Genomic DNA, 23457 nt, shown 5'->3' with positions numbered 1-23457 from the left:
CCTCTCATTCACAGCAAATCAGTTGACCGCAATGACACCGCCTGCCAGATGTCTCTCTCTCTCTCTCTCTCTGAATTTAGCCAAGTTATATATTTTTTTTTTTCTTATTTATGATTCTTATGAAAGGAAACTATTACGGGAACCACGAAAATACTTGAAAACCACCAGTAACTTCCACTAGGGCCTGTTAAACTATCACTGGAACCTCGAAAACACCCTTAAAAAAAAATAATAAAATAAATAAATAAATAGAGCTGGAATATAAACAGTTAGGGATTTCCACGGTGTAGACATCAACATGAAAGCTAAGTAGAAATAGATAAGAACACACACACGCACACACACGCACTCACACACACGCCGCAGCTACTAAAGTTGGTGAAAGTCTGATAAAAAGCCATATATTATCTTATCCTTGTGGGTTGGCGCTCTCCACAGCCTCTAAACTGAAGAAATAATAGATAAAAATTTCTTCCCTTAATCTAGAGCCTTTTGAAAGTGGCGGGGGTGTAGTACAGGAATGCTTGGGAATAATCGTTTTTTTTTTTTTTTTTACAAGCATAGCCTAACTCGCGCCATCTGTCTCTCGTGCAGCCTGTCCAGTATTGATCTGTGACTCAGTGTATATTGATCACACACACACACACACACACACACACACACAGAGCGAGACGGACGGATGCACGGATACACACACACGTTCTCATTTTCATATCTCTTCGCTTATCATAAAGAACAAAGGTAGCATTTCTTTTCTTCTCGTTTGTTTACTTATTCTCAAACGATCAAATGAGCCTCAAATAACCCTAAACTAATTAACTAGATAAATACACAGCTAAATAAACTAACAAACTAACAAAAAATAATCAAATGAGCTTCAAATAACACCAAACTCCTTAAGAAAAATCAAATGAGCTCCCAGTACCTGCCCATCACCTTTGGCCTTTATATAAACACCGCCCTTCAGCCGTACCGTACTTAACCTGGTTAGATAACGGCAGGTCGAGTCCATCAGCCCAATATGCGGTGTTCCCATGACCGTGCCGCCTTGTATTGCCTTGATGGGCGCTAACTCCCCCGCCCCGCCCCTCTTCCTGTCCGCGAGAGAGGGACAACGTGTGTGTGTGTGTGTGTGTTACATTTATGAGGTATCTAGGTATCAGTTTTCTTTGATATAGATAGATGAGTAGATAAATGAGTGGGTGGATGGAGAGATAGAGAGAGTGGTGTGTTACATGGACTCTCTAGATAGATAGATGGATATAGATAATGTAGATAGATATACGTATGGTTGGAGAGAGAGAGAGAGAGAGAGAGAGAGAGAGAGAGAGAGAGAGAGAGAGAGAGAGAGAGAGAGAGAGAGAGAGAGAGAGAGAGTTAATATTTCTCGTCTTCCTATTACTCCAAAAAAGTTACTTATACGTGAAAGAAATATACTCTTTCTCTCTCTCTCTCTCTCTCTCTCAGCCACACACCACGCATGCAAATCCACATATTCATGAGCTAAACAAAAATAAAACATACCTGAATACACAAACCATCACAGTTTAAAACACAAATCAACACAAGACACAAAGCAATATAAGGTAACCAACAGACATTGGACACACCAGTAATTAAATCTGACAGCATCTCAAAGGCACGTTAACACCACTCACCTGCAGGGAAGACCAGGTATGTGACTAATGGAGCGTGGTGCTGCTCGAAGCTAGCTGCGGTGCCCTTCTAGAGACACCGCAGGGGTTTGAGTGGAAATGCTGTACTCTGTTTACAAAGGCCTGGGATGATTGACAGTGTTCTCATGGCCCCTCTCTCTCTCTCTATTATGATGCTGGATCTGTCAAACTACGAAAACTATCACTGGAATCATGTACTTTATTGAAAATCCTTCTAACTTCCACTTGTGTTTACCACCATGATGAAAACTCCAATAACTTCCACTACAACCTGTATACTTTGTCCTTAAAAGCGTGAAAACATCCTTGAAAACTCGCATATTTTCCACTAGAGGCTGTTGATCTGTCGCTACCACCATGAACACCCTTGACTTCTACTAGAGCCTGAAAAACTGTCACTGATCATGAAAACACCCTTGAAAACCCTCTAACTTCCACTAGAGACTGTTAAACTATCACTAACCATAAAAACACCCTTGAAAACCCTCTGGAACTCCCCCTAGAGCCTGTTCAACTATCACTAACCATGAAAACACCCTTCAAAACCCCAATAATTCCCACTAGATGTTAAACTCACCAGAATCAAAATATTACGATTGGTTTGTATGCAACACTTCAGCTTGGGATTATCTTTTTGAGCCCTTCTCTAGGGACTGGCACCTCATGGGCTCCTTGCTTTGTCACCCTTGGCCAGTACCACTCTTACATTAAAAGTTTTAGATTAGCTTGTATCCAACATTCAGATTTGCCTATAAGACAGAAGGAAAGGTCTTAGACTTAGTGAGAAACAATGCCCCATGTAGCAATGAAATGGTTAAGAGGAACGTATAGAACAGGTGAAGCCCAGGTAGGGTAGCACACCTGATGGGGAGGAGAAATGTCTTGACTGTGTGTGTGTTTGTGTGTAACAGAGGTGGCTGGGAAACATGTAAATAGATAAAAGGTACACACACACACACAAAACAGGTGATGGCCAGGTAAGGCAGAACATCTGTGGGGAAGGAATTCAGGGCTCAGGTGTGCAGTTCAGGATTGGTGTAAGAAGCAAGTGGCAGACAGAAATAACACGATCAAGAGGAACACGCACGCAGGCGAGGGACAGGTAAGACTGCACACCTGTGAAGAAAATTCTCAGGTGTGGTTTAGGAGTGAGTGGTCTGAGTAATAAACTGGCAAATAGCAATCACAACTAGACAGATGAGGGCCAAGCAGGCGAGGCAGCACACCTGTAGGAAGGGACAATCAGGCCTCAGGTGTGTAGTTCAGGTTTGGTTTGAGTAATAACTGACAGATAGCAATATAATTAACACACAGGTGAGGGCCAGGCAGGCAAGGCGGCACACCTGTAGGAAAGGACAATCAGGCCTCAGGTGTGTAGTTCTGCCATTTATTACGACCTCTAAACCTCCGATCACAATGTTAAGTGCTAGTGGCGGTAGAGAACACTCCTTCCCTACTGATATATATATAAATATATAATACACGTAAGATATAACACATGCACATCAATGTCATACGTACGCGTAGGAGAACTGTATATACATTTATATATATATATGTATGCGTAAATAACACTGCACTTCGTTATTAAAAGGCCAGTGAACATAAATGCACCAAAAAATGAGAAGAATAAAATTAGGTTTGAATACCACGCCTGATGATGATGGTTGTTGTTGTTACTTATTGTTGTTGTTACCATCATTCCCATTATGACCTTGACCATTTTCACAACTCACACTTAACGTCTCCATTCAGCTGGATACAAAAGTCACCAGTAAAGGATTCCTCACTTACTTACAAAACACTACAACCTGTTACCACTTTTTTGTTATTTTGTTTTCTGTACAAAACCTTAAACTCTTCCTTTTCTCTTTTATTTCAGAACAATTATTTATTATTACGGATCACTTGAAACTGAAGCCTCAACACAAAACCTCCAACCTGTGCTCTCAAGATTAAAAAAAAATATATATATGAAAAAAAAAAAGTATAAAGAACATGACCACCAAAAAACTAATAAAAAAGAAGCAAAAACAAAGACGCCAAAATACCGCACACCTCCCCTCCAGACATTGATGGGAATTTCTTATACTAAAATAAATCTTTACACGCCCTTCACAGTAGATCAGGTACAGCATCAGAGCCTCCGACAAAGATACAGTAACTCCACTTCTGACCCGCCAGCGCGCTGCTGTAAACCCACACGCGACACACCCGCTGCCACCCACGCCCGCTGCCGTCACGGTCTTGGGATGACTCACGCCTGCCCACGCCTGCCGTCGCTGCACGGACAGGCCGGGCAGGGGCGCGTCGGGTCGGGTCGGGTCTGGTGGGCAGGTGGTCAGCAAGCCCCACTGCGGTGAGGCCAAGGTGAGGCCAAGGCGCCACTGGGGGGACTGCCGGTGCCGGGCGTGGGTGTCAGCAGATGTCCGTCAAAAGTAATTACAAAGAAAGGAAAACCTAAAATCCTGTATGTGTATGTGTGTATATATAGAATATATCGAGGTTGAAACAAAACATTTACCTTAATTGTACTGGACACAATGTACCAAGACTCTCCACAATCCTAATTTTGCGGCCGATTTCCTCCCCTCGAGGTGACGTGACTTTATGACTTAAGCGGTAGTGAGCCCTGGACGCAGGCCCCAACACTAAGTAACACTAACGCTGGACTAACCCTAGACAAGCTTCCCTCTGGTGTTGTGTGGCGAGGTATTGCAACTGCTGTCCTTGCTGCCGGTAGTGATGCAGCAGCTGTGTCTGTCTGAGGTCCGACAGTAGTGGCATCAAAAAATTAAGACGTCTTGGTGCCAAAACTTGAGGGCAGAGTGGTGCGGCCCAGCACTGTCGGGTGGTACTCCGGCCCGGCAGCGTCAAGCGGTAACAAGCGTTGGCCACCGGCTGTTGGTGGCATGTCCAGAGGCAGCGCTGAGCCTTGCTAAGCATCAGATTGGTGAACAAATGAACCTTCACCACAAAACTCTTTGAGCAATCCTCCTTAATGGTAAAGCCTCTCTCGCTCTCTCTCTCTCTCTTGCTCTCTCTATCTCTGTCTCGCTCACTCGCTCTAACTCGTTACATGGTAAATTTTGAAAAAGACACAAAAACAAAGAAAAAAGTAGCACATTAGTTTATACCCTTAAATGACTCCCTTTTAATATATACTTTTAAAGACCGTGAGAATAAATACCGACGGTGGTATTCATGCAAAACTCCTCAATGTCAGGTTCCTCCTCATCTTGGTCCAGATGTTCGTGGGGGTGAGTGGCTGCCATTGTCCACATCCTGCAACAAACACAATCACTGTAAACCAAACCCTATCAACAACTCAAGACTGCCCATATCCTGCAAATACCAACAGCAGAATTGTTAAGCAAAAGGACACAAACCTAACACTGATATGTCAGCTGTCCACATCCTGCAAACACGAACACCAATGAGATCACTCATAGCACCACTAACCAGTACAAAAATAACACAATTCAACTTGAGACACCTCTCTTTCTCTCTTTCTCTCTCTCTTTCTCTTTCTCTCTCTCTCTCTCTCTCTCTCTCTCTCTCTCTCTCTCTCTCACATTTTGGGGAGGAGCACTTGAAGCACTGGTCACGTGAAGCAAAGTTGTGGAACTGGCACTGCTGGCACTCCCAGTCGCCGGCCCGCATGCCACTCCTGGGCCCGTTCATGCCGCCGCCACCACCCATGGAACGGCCGCCCTCCTCTGCGTGATGGGAAAGTGACGGGAGGGAGGGACAGGGCCAAGAGAAAGTGACAGGAGGGGCAGGAAGTGAGGCATGTTGGGAAGAGGAGCAAGGGAGAGAGTGTGACAAGGTGGTAGAGATGTAAAGGAATGGAAGGAAGGTTTGAGGTTTGATTATATTGTGAAATAAGGGGGAAGAGGGATAGAAAAATGGATACAGAGATCAAAGAAAAGGAAGCAAGGAAGGAAAGGATAAGACATTCACAGAATAGTAAAGTAAGAGAAGAGAGGAAATGAAGAAGGAAGGGAGAGAGAATACAAGTGTTAGTACATATTTAAACATACAAGTATGCATAACAAATAAAGAGGACAAAATACTTATTATGTGTGCGTGTGTGCGTATATTGCAGTACACATACATGCCTACACATTTAAAACCAGTGTATGTGACATTTAAGGATAGCAATAAATCGAATCTAACAACACTACTGCTACTGTTATTACTACTACCATCACTACTCACACTACCACCACTACTGCTAGCTATCGAGTGTCCTGGCAACCCTACCACATCAACACAAAGCAACACAACACAGTCACTCCGAGGTGTGTCTCCCTTGTCCCTCTGGCCACTACTGCCGCCAAGGTCCTCAGACACAGCCACACACACGAGGAAACGGGACAACTGATGATGAGAGGGTCCTGCAGTTTACTTTAGGGAAGGAGACTAAGAGGGGAAATTGATGTACAGGGAAGGCAGGTTTGTAGGTAATCTTTGTTGTGTGTGGAGATGTCAGGATGCAGCAGCATTGTTTGTATCCAGACACTGGTCCTTCAGTGTGTGTGTGTGTGTGTGTGTGTGTGTTTGTGTGTTTGTGTGTTTGTGTGTGTGTGTGTGTGTGTGTGTGTGTGTGTGTGTGTGTGTGTGTGTGGCAGGCTCTGCAATATTACAGGGACAGACTTGTATCACTGGTGTTCAGGTTCTCTAAGTGTTCTGCCAGACACTCCCTGCGTGTGTGAGTGCAAGTCACTGGCACGGCGGCATCACCGAGGCTGCTACAGCCTAGGGGCACAAGCTGAAGCCTTGGTGCAGTGCATGATGGACACTGAGTGGTGGGTGCCGGGCTCACCCCAAACACCCTGGCAGGGCGCGGCAGCCTCGCTCACACTCCCTGAGCCGCTTGGCTCCTCCGCCGTCACTGTGGTCGACAGACACGCGGTCGCCCAGCGATGCCGAGCCCGGTCAAGTGATTCGAGCGCCAATTTGTACATTTTTGAGACTTTCTAAGAGCTGCTGCTCCTGCTGCTGCCACTAGCACTACACTGAGCCAGCCACCACCATCACCACCACCACAGCCACACACCCACACCACGCCACACTCCGCCCCACCCTGCCCACCGCTAGCCTAGGCATCTACCTACCTCTCGGGGACCTGCACTTGAAGCAGTAGTCGCGGTGCGAGAAGTTGCAGAACTGGCAATTGGGACAGTCCCACTCCCCAGGCCGGCGGGGACTGGAGTACCGGTCTCCACCTCCCCCACCCCCTGCGAGTTCGTCTAAAAATGCACAAATCAGCGCCTGAATAGCCGTCCTCCGAGGAGCTGCAGGCATGTATATAACACAGGGTGTATAACACATGAGGCCTGTCACGTGCCTGGCCCTGGCCCTCCCCTCACAGCCACCACCATCACCACCACAAACCACCACCCTGCAGACTGGTGGTGCCCACACACCCGCGTTGCAGGATGGTGCCTCTCCCTCGTACACAGCGAGCCTTGGTTCCCTCCACACGCACACCAAACACACACACAGCTTGGGTGTGAGGCAGCACCACTCAGGGCGAGGTGAGCAGCAGCCAGCCGTGGGCGTCTCCAGGCCAGCAGAGACGAGACAGTCCCATCGCACTCCCCACACCCATTGAGACAACACTGACAGGACGGCCGCCTCTCCCCGCGTCCTCACCACCCTGAGCTGCCTGACACGAACACTTCCCTGAGGCCTCGCCACACAGCCCAGGTGCAGATCGGCAGTGCCCATGTGCCCGCCTGGTGGCTAAAGCCTGGGCCTCCACCACGCACACACACACATGCCGACACACAGACTCTGGGACGATGCCAAGTGACTGATCAAACCTCATAAGGGTGGGGAAACACACCACACTACCACACCCACTCCCACTGCCATCACCACTACCACCACCTCATCTACACCCCGCTACCCCCACCCACCGGTACTAACCTCGAGGGGAGTTGCACTTGTAGCACATCCCGCGGGATGAGAAGTTGTGGAACTGGCACTTGGGGCACATCCAGTCGCCGGGGCGCATGTCACGGATGCCGCCGCCGCCGCCGCCACCCATGCGTCCGCCGGAGCCAAACGAGTCCCCATCTGTAGGAGGCACAGGCCAGCTCACCCAGTGTTGGCAGGAAAAGGAAACACTGACAAAAGGATGCTATCACAAGACACTGGTAAACAGATGAAGGGAAAGAAAAGATACAAAATGCAGCAAAAGACCAGCAAGGTACCAATAAACAGGTGAAAGAAAAGATGCGAAATGCAGCAAAAGAACAACAGGAGTTAATAAGTAGTAAGAGAACAGCAGCATCAGGTACAGTCTTACCCTTAGGGGTCCTGCACTTGAAGCAGGCGGTGCGTGAAGCAAAGTTGGAGAACTGGCAGCTGGGGCAGTCCCAGTCACCGGGCTTCACATTGGAGCGGCTGGAGTAACGGTCGCGACTGCCGGAGTCGTGGTCGGAGTAGCGGTCTCCCCATCCTGCAGGGAAAGGCCTCAATAGTCCCCAGGCATGGCAGTCCACACCAGCCCCCACCACCTCCACCATGCTAGTTAATCCTTGCTCCCCTACATGCACCACCACACCACCACTCCCACCTCTCCACCACCCACTCCAGGATGGCAAGGGGCCGGCCCGGGCCCCTCACCACCTGCAGCAACTCACCCTACATGCAGGTTATCACCCATGACCCTCCCCTGTCCCGCCCACCCGGCCCTGGCCCATCACCCACACCGGAACCAGAGGTGCCCCGCCCTGGACCGTGGCACCCCCACGGAGCACACGCGGATGCCTCCCAGGTGGTGAGTCTACCATGCACTGACTGACTGACTGACTGACTGACTGACTGACTGACAGGCTGGGTGGTTGTTACAAGGGTTAACACTTCACAACAAGGGGGAGGGGTGTGCAAGCCTTACTTGTGCTACTGTAGTACTTGGGTTACCCTCACTAACAGGAAAGGTTGAGAGGATGCAGGAACCACCTATCACAACCCATACTTGCACCTCTGCCTTGCTGCTACGTTACCTTACCCCAGCACTGCAAGCCAAGGCTCTATACTTACACAAATAAAACAAAGGCAAAAATTTGTACCCACAGTCCAAAGTTCCTCTAGTTCAAGTAACATGAGGAAATGTGACAATTAATGATAGGTGTATCCTCTACCTTGTCCCAAAGTGGCTAGACTTAGGTTACATCAGGAAACAAAAACTAAGATACCCTACTTCAAAAACTAGGAAAAGGGACTACTTAAATAAGGAAAATGAAAAGTATAGCCTCTTAACATATGCCTGCCTTATTCACTCAACTCACTCACACTCGCACTCACACACACACACACACACACACACACACACACTCAGTACCTTACCAGGCCAGCAACAGGACCAACCCCAAGCAGGCCACGGACCTTGGCCTGATAAGGTTGTTGACACTATAGCCTAAGCAAACATCTCACCTCAGCTAGTCACGCCAGCCACACACAATACAGCACTGGTCTGGTGCGCACGCACGTGTGCACACACAAGCACACACACGCACGCACGCACGCACGCACACACACACAACTACAATACCCCATCATAACTAATGGTGCACTGAGGTTCAAGTTCATGGTAGACAGGTAGGTAGGTATATAGATATTGAGATAATGTATGAGGTTGTTCATGGTACTGTGTGCCTATAGGTGGCTTTCCTTTTTTTCCCTTCCAAAATTAAAATTGGGGAAAACAAAGTTGCAGCAAGGCTCCTTGTCAGACCACACACTTTTAAAAATCACATTCAAATGTCATTTTTTAAAAGTAAAATAAGGAATACTGCATATTTTAACAAAATTAATTTTCATTACTCAAAAAAACAATAAGTTTCTAGTTTTTCTTAATAGCCAAGTTGCTTATTTTCAAATATTATTAATATCATCATAATCATCATTATTATTATTATTATTATTATTATTATTATTATTATTATTATTATTATCATTACTATTATTATTATTGTTAGTCATTGTTGCAGAGCACCTCTCCAAGACAGGCGCTGCGTCAGCTCCTGAGCCAGACGGCACGGCGAGTGTCACCACACAGGCCCACACCACCGTTCCCTCACCCACCACACCGCCTCACAACACCAGTCTGTCCGCATCTCACCTTGTTGTTGTATTATTGGTCATTACACTTATTCTGCTTTGCAGCAAAATAACAGCTTTTCCACCTCTTACTTCATTCTCAACTGTTCTTTTCAATTTTATTCCAGCCAGATCTTTTCCTGTATGCTCACCAATCACTCAATAAAGGAAATATTCATATCTTGCATATTTACAGCCAATAGCATCATCATCATCATCATTACTATTATTATTATTATTACCATTGTTGCTTCTCATACCTTTACAGCCATTGTATTACCATTATTATTGAATTGACAGGCTCTACAGCCACATAATAATTATTATTATTCATATTACAATCCCAGAGAGCCTCCTCCATTGAGCAAGGCCTCCCCAGTGCTTGAGGTGCTGCGGGCCTCGGCCACCCTTGCAGCCTGCACTCTGGGCCACCGGCGGGCGTCACTGCGCACTACGGGTCAAGAGCCTCTGCCGTATGCAGCCAGTTACTCTTTTACTGTATTGGCACCACCACACCGTCACCCCTCATCACCAAAACCTCATGACCTCGTCCACCTTGTTACTCAGTCCCTTCCTTCCTTGTGGCACCATTGGCCGTCCCTCCACCAAACCTGCTTGTTGCCTTACTCATCCTCGTCCACTCCTCTTCCTTCCTTTCTTCCCGGCGACGGCTCTCTCCCGCCTCCTCTCCTCTCCTCTCTCCCGCCCTCGGACCACCGCCACCGAACCAACCTGTTGTTTCCTGCCTTACTCAAAGCCTCACCCACCAGACATGCCAGCCAGTTCGTCACTCTTCCGCAGGACCTCGCCATCAGACCTGCTTGCCTTGCCTTACTCTCGTCAAGCCTCATCACTTCACCACCACTCTCTCGGCTGGCTGTTCGGTATGCAAATGATGAGTTTTGTTGCTGTCACACATCCATGTCAACACAGAACTCACCCTCGCGCTCACTCTCACCTCCCCAATCGTTAGAATCTTTAGTGTCCTCCATTGAGTCTTCTGAAATTAAACAAAAATAGTTTACTTGCCACTATCCAGCACCATCTTGGCAGCAGCAACAATCATCATCATCATCATCATCATCATCATCATCATTAATAGCCAAAAAAGTTGATGTCAAATGTTGGGCAAAAAAAATCTATACTGGATCTTAAGAGTAAAAAAATCCAAATAGGGGTTTTGATCATGATATGCCGCCCGTGAGCCTCATGGACCTCACGGCCGCCTCGCCTCTTCCTGCGGCGGCAGCGGCAGCAGCTACACATCAAAACAAATACCAATAATGAGGAGAAGGAACATGTGCCCTAGTGACCACAAGCCTGAGACACTTGGCAAGGCACGGACACACACACACACGGACACACACACACACAAGCAGCTGGGCACAGACACAGCACAAGTCAACCAAGAACTCCTCCATTAGGGGATTACAACTGTGTCTTCTTGCCAATAATAATAATAATAATAATAATAATAATAATAATAATAATAATAATAATAATAATAATAATAATAATAATAATAATAATATGGTTACAACAAAATTAAGTCGAACCAAGGCACTTTATATACATTTCAGTGCCCCCTTTACTCTCAGGGTCATCTTATTAATGGAAAACAGAGGAATGGAGAGAAATAGACATCCTTATGAGCTACAGAGGTTAAATAGACAAGTCAGTTCACCACAGCGGGTAACACTAGAGACCCACTCACACCTGCCTCTCAGCGGCCACACACTGCACTTATGACCAGCCAACTCAGGGTAACTATGGTAACGCAACAAGGTGACCAAGGAAATAATAGATAAGTAAAAGTAAACAATGCAATAATGAACCAGGGAAATAAAGGAAAATATAGTAGTGCCGTGTAAGAAGTGGCCAAGGAAACAAAGAATATGATAATGCAATGTAAGGAGAAGTGACTTAAGAAATAATAGATGACTGGAAGTAAGCAATGCAGTAATGAACCAGGGAAATAAAGGAGGACATGTTAAAGCAATGTAAGGAAGTGACTTAATAAACAATAGAGGAATGAGGATAATGCGAATTGTTACGTATAAGAAGTAAAAATAATGAACAATGAAGCAGTGAAATTAATAAAGGGAAATATGACAAAGTAACGAGACAAATGAATAAAAACGGAAAAATAAAGAACACTGCGCCTCGTAAACGTAAAGCAAGCCAAACAGATAACGCGGCTTGCAACGTATGAGGTCAAAATAACAAGCAATAAAGCAGTGGGATTAACAAAGGGGAATAGAATAAAGTAATGTGAGACAAATAGACAACAAGGAAAAAATAAAGAACACTGCGACTCGTAAACTCAAAGCAAGCCAAAACAAACAAAACCAAGGGACAAAACCACGACTCGTACGCAAAATTTAAAAAAAAATAAAAAAAAAAAAAAAAAAAAAAGCAAACTGGATTTTGTAGAAGCAAAAGAACGCTTTACTCAATTATCACTAACATCATTCTTATTTTTATTAGTTCAAAGCTCTACTCATCCCCCCCACACACACCTCCAAGGCCTCCACACACAGCTAAGTTTAGAGTAAGATTCCAAGCACTCTTTCAAGTTTACCGTTCTCCTGCCAATACAAAACACACCTAAGAGATAATCCAAAAGGCAACCTGACACCATAAATAAATAAATAAATGAGTGGTTAAATAAATAAAAGAGCTCATACATTCTCTCTCTCTCTCTCTCTCTCTCTCTCTCTCTCTCTCTCTCTCTCTCTCTCTCTCTCTCTCTCTCTCTCTCAAACTAACATTCAAAACATAACTGACTATACAAGAAATAAAAAAAAATAAATAAAAAATAAATAAAAAAAAGACATTTTACTGAACACAGACATTCCGACTCACTCTCATTCCCAGAAATCACCACTACAGAACATTTCCACTGTCAACTACGAAACACTAAGAGGAAATCATAAAGGAAATGACTAAATATAAAGTCCTAACACACATCCTGACTGAACACTGACACCCCCCCTCCCGTCTCCCTCTCCCTCTCTCTCTCTCTCTCTCTCAGCACCCACACAAGCCAGCATATTTTTTTAAGGTTGTGGATTAACTGCAATGACCAGCTATCAATAACACATGCAAGCTCCCCCCCCCCAAAAAAAAAAAACACTGAGTAAACTGTAATAAAAAGAGCAACAGCAGGAGGAGGAGGAGGAGGAGGAGGAGGAGGAGGAGGAGGAGGAGGAGGAGGAGGAGGAGGAGGAGGAGGAGGAGGAGGAGGAGGAGGAGGAGGAGGAGGAGGAGGAGGAGGGGGTCAGGAAAGCAGTGACTGATAATGAATAGTAGATATATGAGAGAGAGAGAGAGAGAGAGAGAGAGAGAGAGAGAGAGAGAGAGAGAGAGAGAGAGAGAGAGAGAGGAGAGAGAGAGAGAGAGAGAGAGAGAGAGAGAGAGAGAGAGAGAGAGAGAGAGAGAGAGAGAGAGAGAGAGAGAGAGAGAGAGAGAGAGAGAGAGACCAAAAGGTAACAACCCAATCATTAAGAAACAAAATTGAGTCTTCATAAACCAAAGCCAAAAGGAAGAAAACCAGAAATAAATAAATAATAATAACAATAAAAATAATAATAATAATAATAATAATTTCTAACTAAATATCCCATCTCCATCACCATCATCACTACCACCTTCACCATCTAAATAACCAAAACAAAGAGTACTGAGGCGAGAGAAATGAACTAAAGAGAAGAAAAATGGAGGAAAATGGGAGGAAATGGGGTGTGGGAGGAAGACAAGGATGAATGATGGTTTTTGGGTGGAAAAAGGAGATAAGAGGAAAGAAGAAATAGAAGGCCAGAGAGAAAAGAAATGGAAATGAAAGATATTTAAAAGTTGATTTGATGGGAAGAGGGAAGAAGAGGAATGAGAAGACAAAGAAAAGAATGAGTGGAATTGAGAGAGAGAGAGAGAGAGAGAGAGAGAGAGAGAGAGAGAGAGAGAGAGAGAGAGAGAGAGAGAGAGAGAGAGAGAGAGAGAGAGAGAGAGAGAGAGAGAGAGAGAGAGAGAGAGAGAGAGAGAAGGAGATGAGAGAGAGAATATTTGTGTTGAGACAGGAAAGAGGAAAGGTTACGATGCAGATAAATGTTTGGTGATGACAGGATGGTGGAAACAGCAAAGGGGTGACGGGGTGACGGGGCAAGGAGTAACAGGAGACAAATTGGGGAGGGGAGGAGGGGGGGACATTATGTGACGGGGCAAGGAGTAACAGGAGACAAATGGGGAGGGGAGGAGGGGGGGACATTATGCAAAGGTGATATCGAGGGAGGAAACTGAAGGGGTTTTGATGAAGGGGGCAGAGCTAAGGGATGGATAAGGAGATGTAGCCAGTGATGGGTGAAAGGGAGGGCTGGGGGAGGACAGAGGAGTGTTGTGTAGCCAGTGAGGGGTGAAGGGCGGAGGGCTGGTGTGGGAGGAGACATACCGGTGTAATCTCTTCTAGCCTTCTCTCCTGAACCCAATCTTTTACGTTTAGGGGAAGTGGCTCCCCGCCCTGCCTCCTCCTCCCCTGACGAGCCTTCCTCCACACTCCTCCCTCTCTCCTCCACCTCATCCCCCTCCACTCTCCGCTTTGAACTCCTGGGCAGCATGACGCTCTTTCCCTTGCTTGCTCTCTCGCTCTCTTGCTTGCTTGCTTGGTCACACTGTAAAAAACACCTTCGATATTGTTACCAACTCCACGCCGCACCTTGTCCTCCTTACCAGCAAGGTGTTGGGCATGGCTCTGTTCTCCTCTCCACTTCCACTTCCACCTCCACCTCCACCTCCACCCCTCTCTCTCTCTCTCATACACATGCATGTACACACACACATACATACAAGCATGTTTCCCTATCCATTTCAAACACAGCAGAGAAAAGAAAGGTCATACTGGTTTCATGTGCTCTCTCTCTCTCTCTCTCTCTCTCTCTCTCTCTCTCTCTCTCTCTCTCTCTCTCTGAAACTTTAAAACCACTAATTTATCCTCACAAGATTGTTCTTCACATGGAAACAACTTTTTTTTCCTAGTGTCATTCTTTACCCTTGTCCTCCCTTCCCAACTCACCAGCGTTACTCATCCCTCCCTTCCTCCCACAGCACAGAACAGTAACAAAACCCAGTGTTACTTAATCATCCCTCCCTCCCTCCCTGACACACAACAGGTAAATAACTAATGAACCATAATGTCACAGAACCTTTCTCCTGATGAACACAAAACACAGGCTTCCACAAACATATGGATAAAAGATGGGTGGGTTGTGTTTAGGTATGCTTTGTTAAGAGGCTGTTGTGTGTAGGCCTGATGGCTTCTTGCACCAACCCTTGTCCTCTGACCCTTATCTCTAATCTGTTTGGCATTTCTTCCTGACAGAGGGAAAATTACAGGTAATAATGACAGCTAAAGGTTATCCGAGAGTACTGGCCATTATTCAACCCAGCTCTACCTGCAAGCCAACCTCATTATACTGTAGTTAATATAATGTATGGTAGCTTCACTATCATGCTTGCTTGCCTAACACTATGTCACTATTAAACTACAAATTCTATACATACAAGCTCATATGTCCTTGACTAACACTCCTTCACTATCCATCCCTGCTTCAAATCTCCAAGCTTGCCTCATTATCATATTCACTTGCCTAACACCACCATCAGTCACTGCCCAGGCCTAGATACTCTGAAAGGTCACACGTCTGCCAATGTCCCAGGCACCGAAGGGCAAACCAGTCACTGGGGTCACTAGCTGTGGGTGCGTCAAGTAAACGGTACTGAGGGTGAGTCATGGGGGGAGTAACTGTGGCTGTGTCGAGTGGTGTTGGTGGTGAGGTAGTGAGTGAGTCATGGGGTCATTCATATTGTGGCTGAGTCGAGTAAATGATGCTGGTGATGAGATGGAAAGGTCACAAATGCTACCTGATGGGATTCCAAATAAGGTGTGTGTGTTTGTGTGTGTCACCAAATCACTGAGCCGTATATTCAAGTTATGAGCTTAAGATGGCTAAAAATACTGGAAAATTGTAGTGTCTGTGTGTGTGTGTGTGTGTGTTATAACTGTAGTGTATGTGTGTGTGTATATTCAAGTTGTAACCTTCGAGTTGAGAGCGACGCTAAAAACTGCAGTGTGTGGGAGTCCCCTAAATCAGTGATATATATACAAGTTACATCCTTACAGCAGCTTGACAATGCTGAAAAACCACACCACCAACACCACAACTATAATGGAACAAAGTCACAATCCAGCTTGGAGGGAGAGAGAGAAAAAAAATAAAAATAAAATAAAAAATATTAAAAAAAAATAAATAAATAAATAAAATCAAACGTATCTGATACCAAACACGTAGGCCAAACACGTAGGCGCATAAGGGGTGGCACTTAAACTTTGCCGTCCAGCACACACCAGCCCCGAGCTAGATGATAGAAGTGATAAGTGCATGTTATCAATACCTCTCTCTGGCCTTCACCGTGAGGACACATGAGGGTGATGACGGAGCACAAAACCTCATTAGAAATTCCCACAGTGGTTTTCAAGATAAAGTACAAGTCTAGACATCAAAAAACCACACAATATGACCGGCTCAGCAAAGGGACAAGGCGGCTGCAAGGGTGATAACGAAGCACATAACCTCATTAGAAATTCCCATGGTGATATTAGTGATAAAGTGCGCCTAGACATCAAAAACCACACAGTATGACCGGCTCAGCGAAGGGACAAGGCTGCAAGAGTGATGACAAAGGATGTGACCTCATTATGAATACCCACAATGATAAAGCAGTGTTAGTTAAGACATTATATCAGCATCTCCCTTTTTTAAACCAATCAATTAAGTCCATGCACTAAAAACATACAATACGACCAGGGCAGTGAAGGGAGACTGTAAAGGGTGATGACAAACCAAACAACCTCTTGTAAAAAAATTCCCATGGTAGTTTGAAGCTAACGATGAAGTAAAGTGTTAGTCTAGCCATCTGATGCCGAACACTACGACCTGCAAGGGTGATGAAGATGCGTGTGACCTCATTATCAATTCCCAAAGTGGTTTTGATGATAAAAGCAAAGTAGCAGAGTTAGTCTAGCCATCAAAAATATTGTATGACCTGCAGAAAGGAGAATCACAGCTGCAAGGGAGATAACCAATCACGTGACCTCATAAATTCCTAGAGGTTTCAATGATTCAACAAAATTCAAGTCTAGACATTAAAAAACAAAGTGAACAAGTAAGATCACTAGTGAAGGAAGGAGTTATAAGGTCACACAGGCCACACATTAACATCAACATCAACAAAACACAGTAGCAGCAGAACAGGTCGCAAAATAATACTGTGACCTCAATATAAACCAGAACAGGCTGAACAAACCATAATGCCACACACTACAGCATCGTAAATCAACACTAGCATTCATTAGGTTGCCGATTCAAGTTGCTGTGTGTGGTAAGGTGGGCTGCTTTATATATTATGTACTCTTAAGTGTCCCCATAAAAAATTACATTGTCGGATCATAAACTAAATCTGGCAATCATTAGTTCTGGAGGTTTTACTTCAGTGTATTGCAATATTATCTGTGTATCGTTAATTTTTGTTGTTTTACTTAGGTGTGTATTGCAATATAATCTGTATCTTATTGTTTCTTGTGCTTCTCAATAAAATTACAACTAAAGATAAAAAGGGAGACTGCAATATCACTATTATTTCATTGTTTCTTGTGCTTTTCCATAAAATTACTACACAAGATAAGAACTGCAACATCATTCTATCATAAACCAAAACTAGCAATTATTAATCTTAGAGCTTTTTACTTGTGTGTGTACTGCAACATTACTCTATCTTATTTTGCTTTGCCATAAAACTATTACACCCAGTACATCATCAAGAGCAACACTTGTACACTTATTGTTTTCATATGAAGCTAAATTTAATAACAATCTAAATCCCAATATTAGTTCTATCACCTAGTATTATTTGACTCTAGTTCTCCTGGCCAGCAAAGACTAAGCAACACACAATTAACAGTTTTATCACAAGCACCATTAGTTTCTTTAGCTTTTTTTTTATATGAAGCTAAATTTAATAACAATCTAAATCCCCATATTAGTTTTATCACCTAGCATTATTTGACTCTAGTTCTCCTGGCCAGCCAAAGACTAACCAACACACAATTAAGTTTTATCACAAGCACCATTAGTTTCTTTAGCTTTTTTTTTATATGAAGCTAAATTTAATAACAATCTAAATCCTCATATTAGTTTTACCACAGAGCATTATTTGACTCTAGTTCTCCTGCCCAGCCAAAGATTAACCCACACACAATTAACAGTTTTATCAGTACAAGCACTATTAATTTCCTTAGCTTTCCACTTAGAGCCAAATTAACCCAACAGAAGTACTAGTTATATTCCTAAGTGTCTATTCTTTTAAGCCAAACCTAACAACAACTTAGTTTTATCAAGAACACAAGCCGTCTATCCCTACCTCTCCACGCAGATCCAAGGTTTGCAATGAACTAAACCCATCCAGTGCATCTAAAGCTTTTAACAGCCCACCGTGGACCAAGCAAGCCTTCAGTAGTTGTCACTATAGGAAAATGAGTACACTTCCCTTCCCCCCCTCCTCCACTTGCTATTCTGGTCTTTCCACTTGTTCACCTTCGTAAAATTTATCTTTGAACTGGCGAGGAAAACCAACACAAAGGAGCAACAAGGAGCAACAAAAAGAGGGTGCCAGTAACAAACAGCAACAAAAAGAGGAAACTGGCATAAGCTAGAAACATAAGAGTAACCAAGAGAAATGCTTTGTTTTAATGCAGATGTGTCTGACGCCTGGTATTAAACTGCCAGACGAGGTTGTGGAGAGTCAGGCTGCGAACATGTTGAAATTCAAGTATGACTAATGTAAAACTGAGAAAAGGCACACTAAAACCTTCCTAACAACATATGCAACTTATTCCCAGCCATCCATCATTCTTTTTCTGGTAAACTCTGGTATTCTCTGCCTGCTTATGGTTTCAAGACACATCCTCCAATTCTGGATGATTCTAGTGAGGCCCCAGATAAATAAATACAAGGTACTTCCTGCAAAGAAATAATATTCTTGGCCTGGTTCACTTACACCTGCTTCTCTCCCACACAAGGTGCTATTCAGGTGAACTACACACACAGGATACTACACCTAACCATACTGAGAGAGAGAGAGAGAGAGAGAGAGAGAGAGAGAGAGAGAGAGAGAGAGAGAGAGAGAGAGAGAGAGAGAGAGAGAGAGAGAGAGAGAGAGAGAGAGAGAGATACATCACATGACTATGAATGATGAAGTAACACAGGAACGTTTCGTTACAAGAGGTATTACTGCATACATTACAGAGGCATCTCCCTCCACCACGACAAACATTTAGGTGTATAAATGTAATACAAACTTACACAAACGTGTCTCCCATACAACATGAGCGCCACCCATCACCCGTGCCCCATGAGGTGCCCGAACCGTGTGCTGCCCCCGGTGTGGCCTTACCCCCCCTCCGCCCGCCCCATCACCCCACAGAGGGAGGATCGGGCCGCCATATGGTTACATTAATTAAAATCATGGCTGCCGCTGCCAGTGTGGGCCAAGTGTTGTGATTGTGTGTGTGTGTGAGTCAGCCCCTTCAGTGTTGAAACGTGTGGGAAAGGTCAGCCAGCTTGTCCCGTGCAGGGCGCCCTACAAGCACTCTGTGCTGTGTGTGTGCAAGGTCACCCCAAACCACCCTGCACCAGCTGTTTCCAGCAGCAGGGTGGCAGCAGGGCCCACACGCCCACGGTGATCACCCTGCCGCCCCCATACCACCCACAAGGCAGCACGCGTGGTGCCCGCGTGCCCCCGCCAGCTGGGGCCCGCCGCTCCCCGCCCCACCGCCTGGAGGAGCATTCAAACACGCCCCAAACATAAACAAGCGAAATACATTAGGAAATAGGCAGCGGTGCCCGCACTGCGTGACCCCGAGGGGCCCGGCGGCGGCGGCGGCGGCCACGAGGCGTGGCGGCGCCAGCCTGTCGCCCCGCAGCCTGCACCAGCTTGCCGCCCTGCCCGCCACCCCGCACTGTCCCTGCTGCAGGCCGCCGCTGCACCACCACCCCCAGCCAGGGAGTGGGAACGCCCAGCACACCCTGCAGGGTAGCACGGCGCCGCCAGCACAAGAGCAAAGCAGCACAGCCGCGCCCCGCCCCGCCCCGCCACACTGCGCCGCCCCGCACCGCCACCCGCCGCACGCCGCCATTTGTTGGCTATTTTCTCATAGCCGGAGCCGCCCCAAGCGCCGCCAGCTGCCCCACACACTCCCTGCCCCTCGCTGGTGCCCCCTGACACAGGGGCGCCGCGCCATTACCTGGTGTGGCCGGGGAAGAGGAAGAGCAGAGGAAGGTCGCCGCGCACAACGTGTCTCCTCGCCGCTGGCTTTCAAATGGCGGAGGTGCGGCGCTGCGGCGCTACCACTCACCACCAACCAAACCCCCCCCGCGACGCCCGGGACCGGCGACCCTGTACACTACACACTCTATTTTAACAACATCACACGCTCTATGCACACCTAAAATACTAGAAATTATCTGTTAATTTTATATTACAAATTACTGAACCAGCAGCAGTAAGCCTGCCTCAGTGACAGCCCAAAATAGTGCAGCCTGGATTGTGTTTAGGAAATTTCCTGAAAAAGTAGACATTTTCTTTGGAACCTGTAAGGACTGATATTTTTTCAGTGTTTCCAGGGGAATCAGTCCTCCGCATGACAGGCAATATGCTTCATTATGCATTTAAAAATGAAATACATCGTTGCATTATCTCGTGATGACGGTTTCTTTTCAATAATGCCATGTCGCTATCACGAAGAGAAAACTCATGATAAGAAATCAATGATTCCTGCTGGTAATTTTCACTATGAAAATGGCTGATATTTTTTTCTATACCCCAATCCCATATTAAATTTTGGACATACTTCATTTGTGTTGTGGTGAAAATAATACATTTTCCTCCCCCCCCCTCCCTCTTTCAAAGTGCGCATCAAGAACACTGTCTACTCCACTTGTCACCAATATTCAGATTACACCAAATATCTTCACACATTATTTCGTTTTAAATAAGAGGAGAAAGACAATCATTGAAAGCAGCAATGTGTTTCATGGTAATGCATTATTTTGTGGAAGCGGTTCTGAGGGCCACCAACTCTCACCACTCCTCAGAACCACAACGTTTCCTCACTCCATCAAAATATATTGAGTTGATCTCACCATAATAATAATGCCAAAAATCTGCCCCCCCCAAAAAAAAAAGAAAAGGAATAAAAGAAAAGAGAGGGGATGAAAGAACAGACTCGATTATCATCTAATAATTCTGTTTCATAGGCCTATTGTAGCATATTTAGGCCTCTCTTCTATTCCTTATAAAAAAAAAAATCACTGGGTAAATTTGCCGAAATATCCTGAATTTTCTTGCTAAAAGTTACTCATAATATTATTATAAGTCTATTCGTAGTACTGTCTGAAACGTAATGGGGCTTCCCGCAATTCCTTTGTTATTATTTTTCTGAATAAGTGCATTATTATAGACTGTTTTCGTATATACTGTCATCTCTTGCTTTTGTGTTTCTTTCCCTTCTTTCATTAGACATTATCTTTATTTATAATTGGAGCATTTTAAGACAACGTGATTTTCTGTATAGTTTTCCTTGTGTTCTTAATATGCTCACTATATCTATATCCATCTGTTGATTTTGTGTTTTCCTTCTAATATACACGTACATTCTCTTGTGACGGTATAATATTCGCCATCATTTAAATTAGGAGTGTTTTTAAGGCTCAATGTTGTTTCCTGCAGTTTCCTACATTATTATAGAACTCTTACTTATATACTTCTGTCTCTTGTCTCTTTTCTCATATAGGCCCATATTTTGAAACACTTCTGCGCCCATATGTCCATTACTTTCCAAATGCTCTAGTTGAAGTGACACGGGTTATAAGCGTGTTTTTTATACGGTTCTAATGACAGGTTAACAATATTTTTATGGCTTTTTTGTATCAATATTGCTACATTATTAATATGAGAAAAACTCTTGAGAACGTGGCTAATGAAAATACTCGAGGGGAGAGGGCAGTCTTTCGGGTCATACAGAAATTTTGTAATAGTTTTGTGTTATGGCATTATTTAAATTAGGAGTAGTTTAAACGTTACAAATAAGGAAAATAAAAAATATCTAAATCAAACAAACTGGTAATTAAATGCGGCTCTCTCACACCCCAAAACCAGATTATTTTAGATCCTCTCAATTTTCAACCAAATCCTCCATTTACTGGCTAGAAAAACTGAAGACACGTACTGATATGAGAAATTTAGTAAAGATCTCTTGCTTCTATACAATACCTCTTTGTCACTCATCTACCTCAACGTAATACTGCAGGATGTATTTACAAGAACATGCTTGACAGGGAAGGGTACCAAGAGAATAGATTTTTCCAATATATAGCCGTTAACGTGTTTGCAAGTGGTTGTAGGTGAAGAGGAATGTCCCTGCGCAGTTTGTCAAGTAAACATGAGTCTGAACAGTGACCAGTGGAAGAGGTAATAAAGAAATGTAGCTAAAAATTATGTTTGTACAAAGTGTGTCTCTCATTCGTGTACCTTCATACATGATAGAAGTTTTATGCTCCCCCCCCTCACTCGTTCCTTCGTCCATCTTCAGCTAACAATACGACAAAGTTTGATGAGTTGTGGAAAAACTATACTAGAATAAGAAAGAAATAAACAGAGAAATAACTAAAGACAGAGAACTTCAACAAGCACGACGAAGTTTGATAAGGTGTGAGTGTGGGAGAACCAAAACAGGATGTCGCGAGATAAGAAGCAGCAGCATTGTAACGACCTTTTGTGCCTTTTGGCTCAGAGACCCCAAATTTTGTACTCTCGTCTCACAACACAAGTTACTGAAGCTGTACATTGATATATTGTCTGTGACTGTTATTGTATATCTACGCTGGACTTTTTCACGTCTTTTCGTCGTCGTCCAACCCTTCAGGAAGTAAACAGTTCACGCAGGGAAGCCACAGAACGCCTGACTTTTTTATCCAATTTTTTTGATGAGGCAGAGCAAACTTAGTATTGTTCACTGCATCAGAAATTTAATTCATCCATCTATCAATTCGAAACAACCTTCCATATAATTATTCCCTTTTTCACTGACACTCAACTGTCCCCCTCTTCTACAATGAACATCTTCGGTCTGTCCTTTACTTATAATCTAATTTGGAAACCTCACATCTCATCTCTAGCTAAAACAGCTTCTATGATGTTAGGTGTTCTGAATCGTCTCCGCCAGTTTTTCTCATCTTCCCCCCTTGTTACTGACCGTCTCCAGCCTCTCTCATCACCGCAATGTCGCTTCTCTTGTTATCTTCTACCGCTATTTTCACGCTAACTGTATGCCTCTCATTCTCACGCGGCATCGCTGCACAAGACTTTCTTCTTTCTCTCACTCCTCTAATTCATGAGTTAACCAGATTCTCAGTCATTCATCCCTTTCTCTGGCAAATTCTAGAATTCCCTTCCTATAACTTGACCTCGTTCAACAGGGAGGTTTCAAGATCCTGTTATTTTTTTATTTATTTATTTGGCTTTCACTTTGGGGACTGGCACCAGTGAGCTTTTATTCCCC

At 44.6% G+C, this 23457-nt stretch overlaps 1 protein-coding gene across 1 annotated transcript; it reads right to left on the bottom strand.

Annotated features, from left to right (window-relative positions):
• Nucleotides 1–3049: 3049 nt before the first annotated feature.
• Nucleotides 3050–20259, bottom strand: LOC135092811 (E3 SUMO-protein ligase RanBP2-like). The gene is made up of 8 exons (XM_063991505.1): nt 20143–20259; nt 14236–14455; nt 10732–10791; nt 7996–8148; nt 7614–7763; nt 6797–6931; nt 5252–5395; nt 3050–4961 (listed from the first exon to the last, which is right to left on the bottom strand). Coding segments are annotated over exons 2-8 (810 nt in total). The 5' UTR covers nt 14402–14455; nt 20143–20259; the 3' UTR covers nt 3050–4959.
• Between the last annotated feature and the right edge of the window lie 3198 nt (nt 20260–23457).

The sequence above is a fragment of the Scylla paramamosain genome, chromosome 41 (genome assembly GCF_035594125.1).
Source record: "Scylla paramamosain isolate STU-SP2022 chromosome 41, ASM3559412v1, whole genome shotgun sequence".
Taxonomy (NCBI): Eukaryota; Metazoa; Arthropoda; class Malacostraca; order Decapoda; family Portunidae; genus Scylla; species Scylla paramamosain.
The sequence above is the reverse complement of the archived record's forward strand: the minus strand, read 5'-3'. Positions and strand labels throughout refer to the sequence as shown.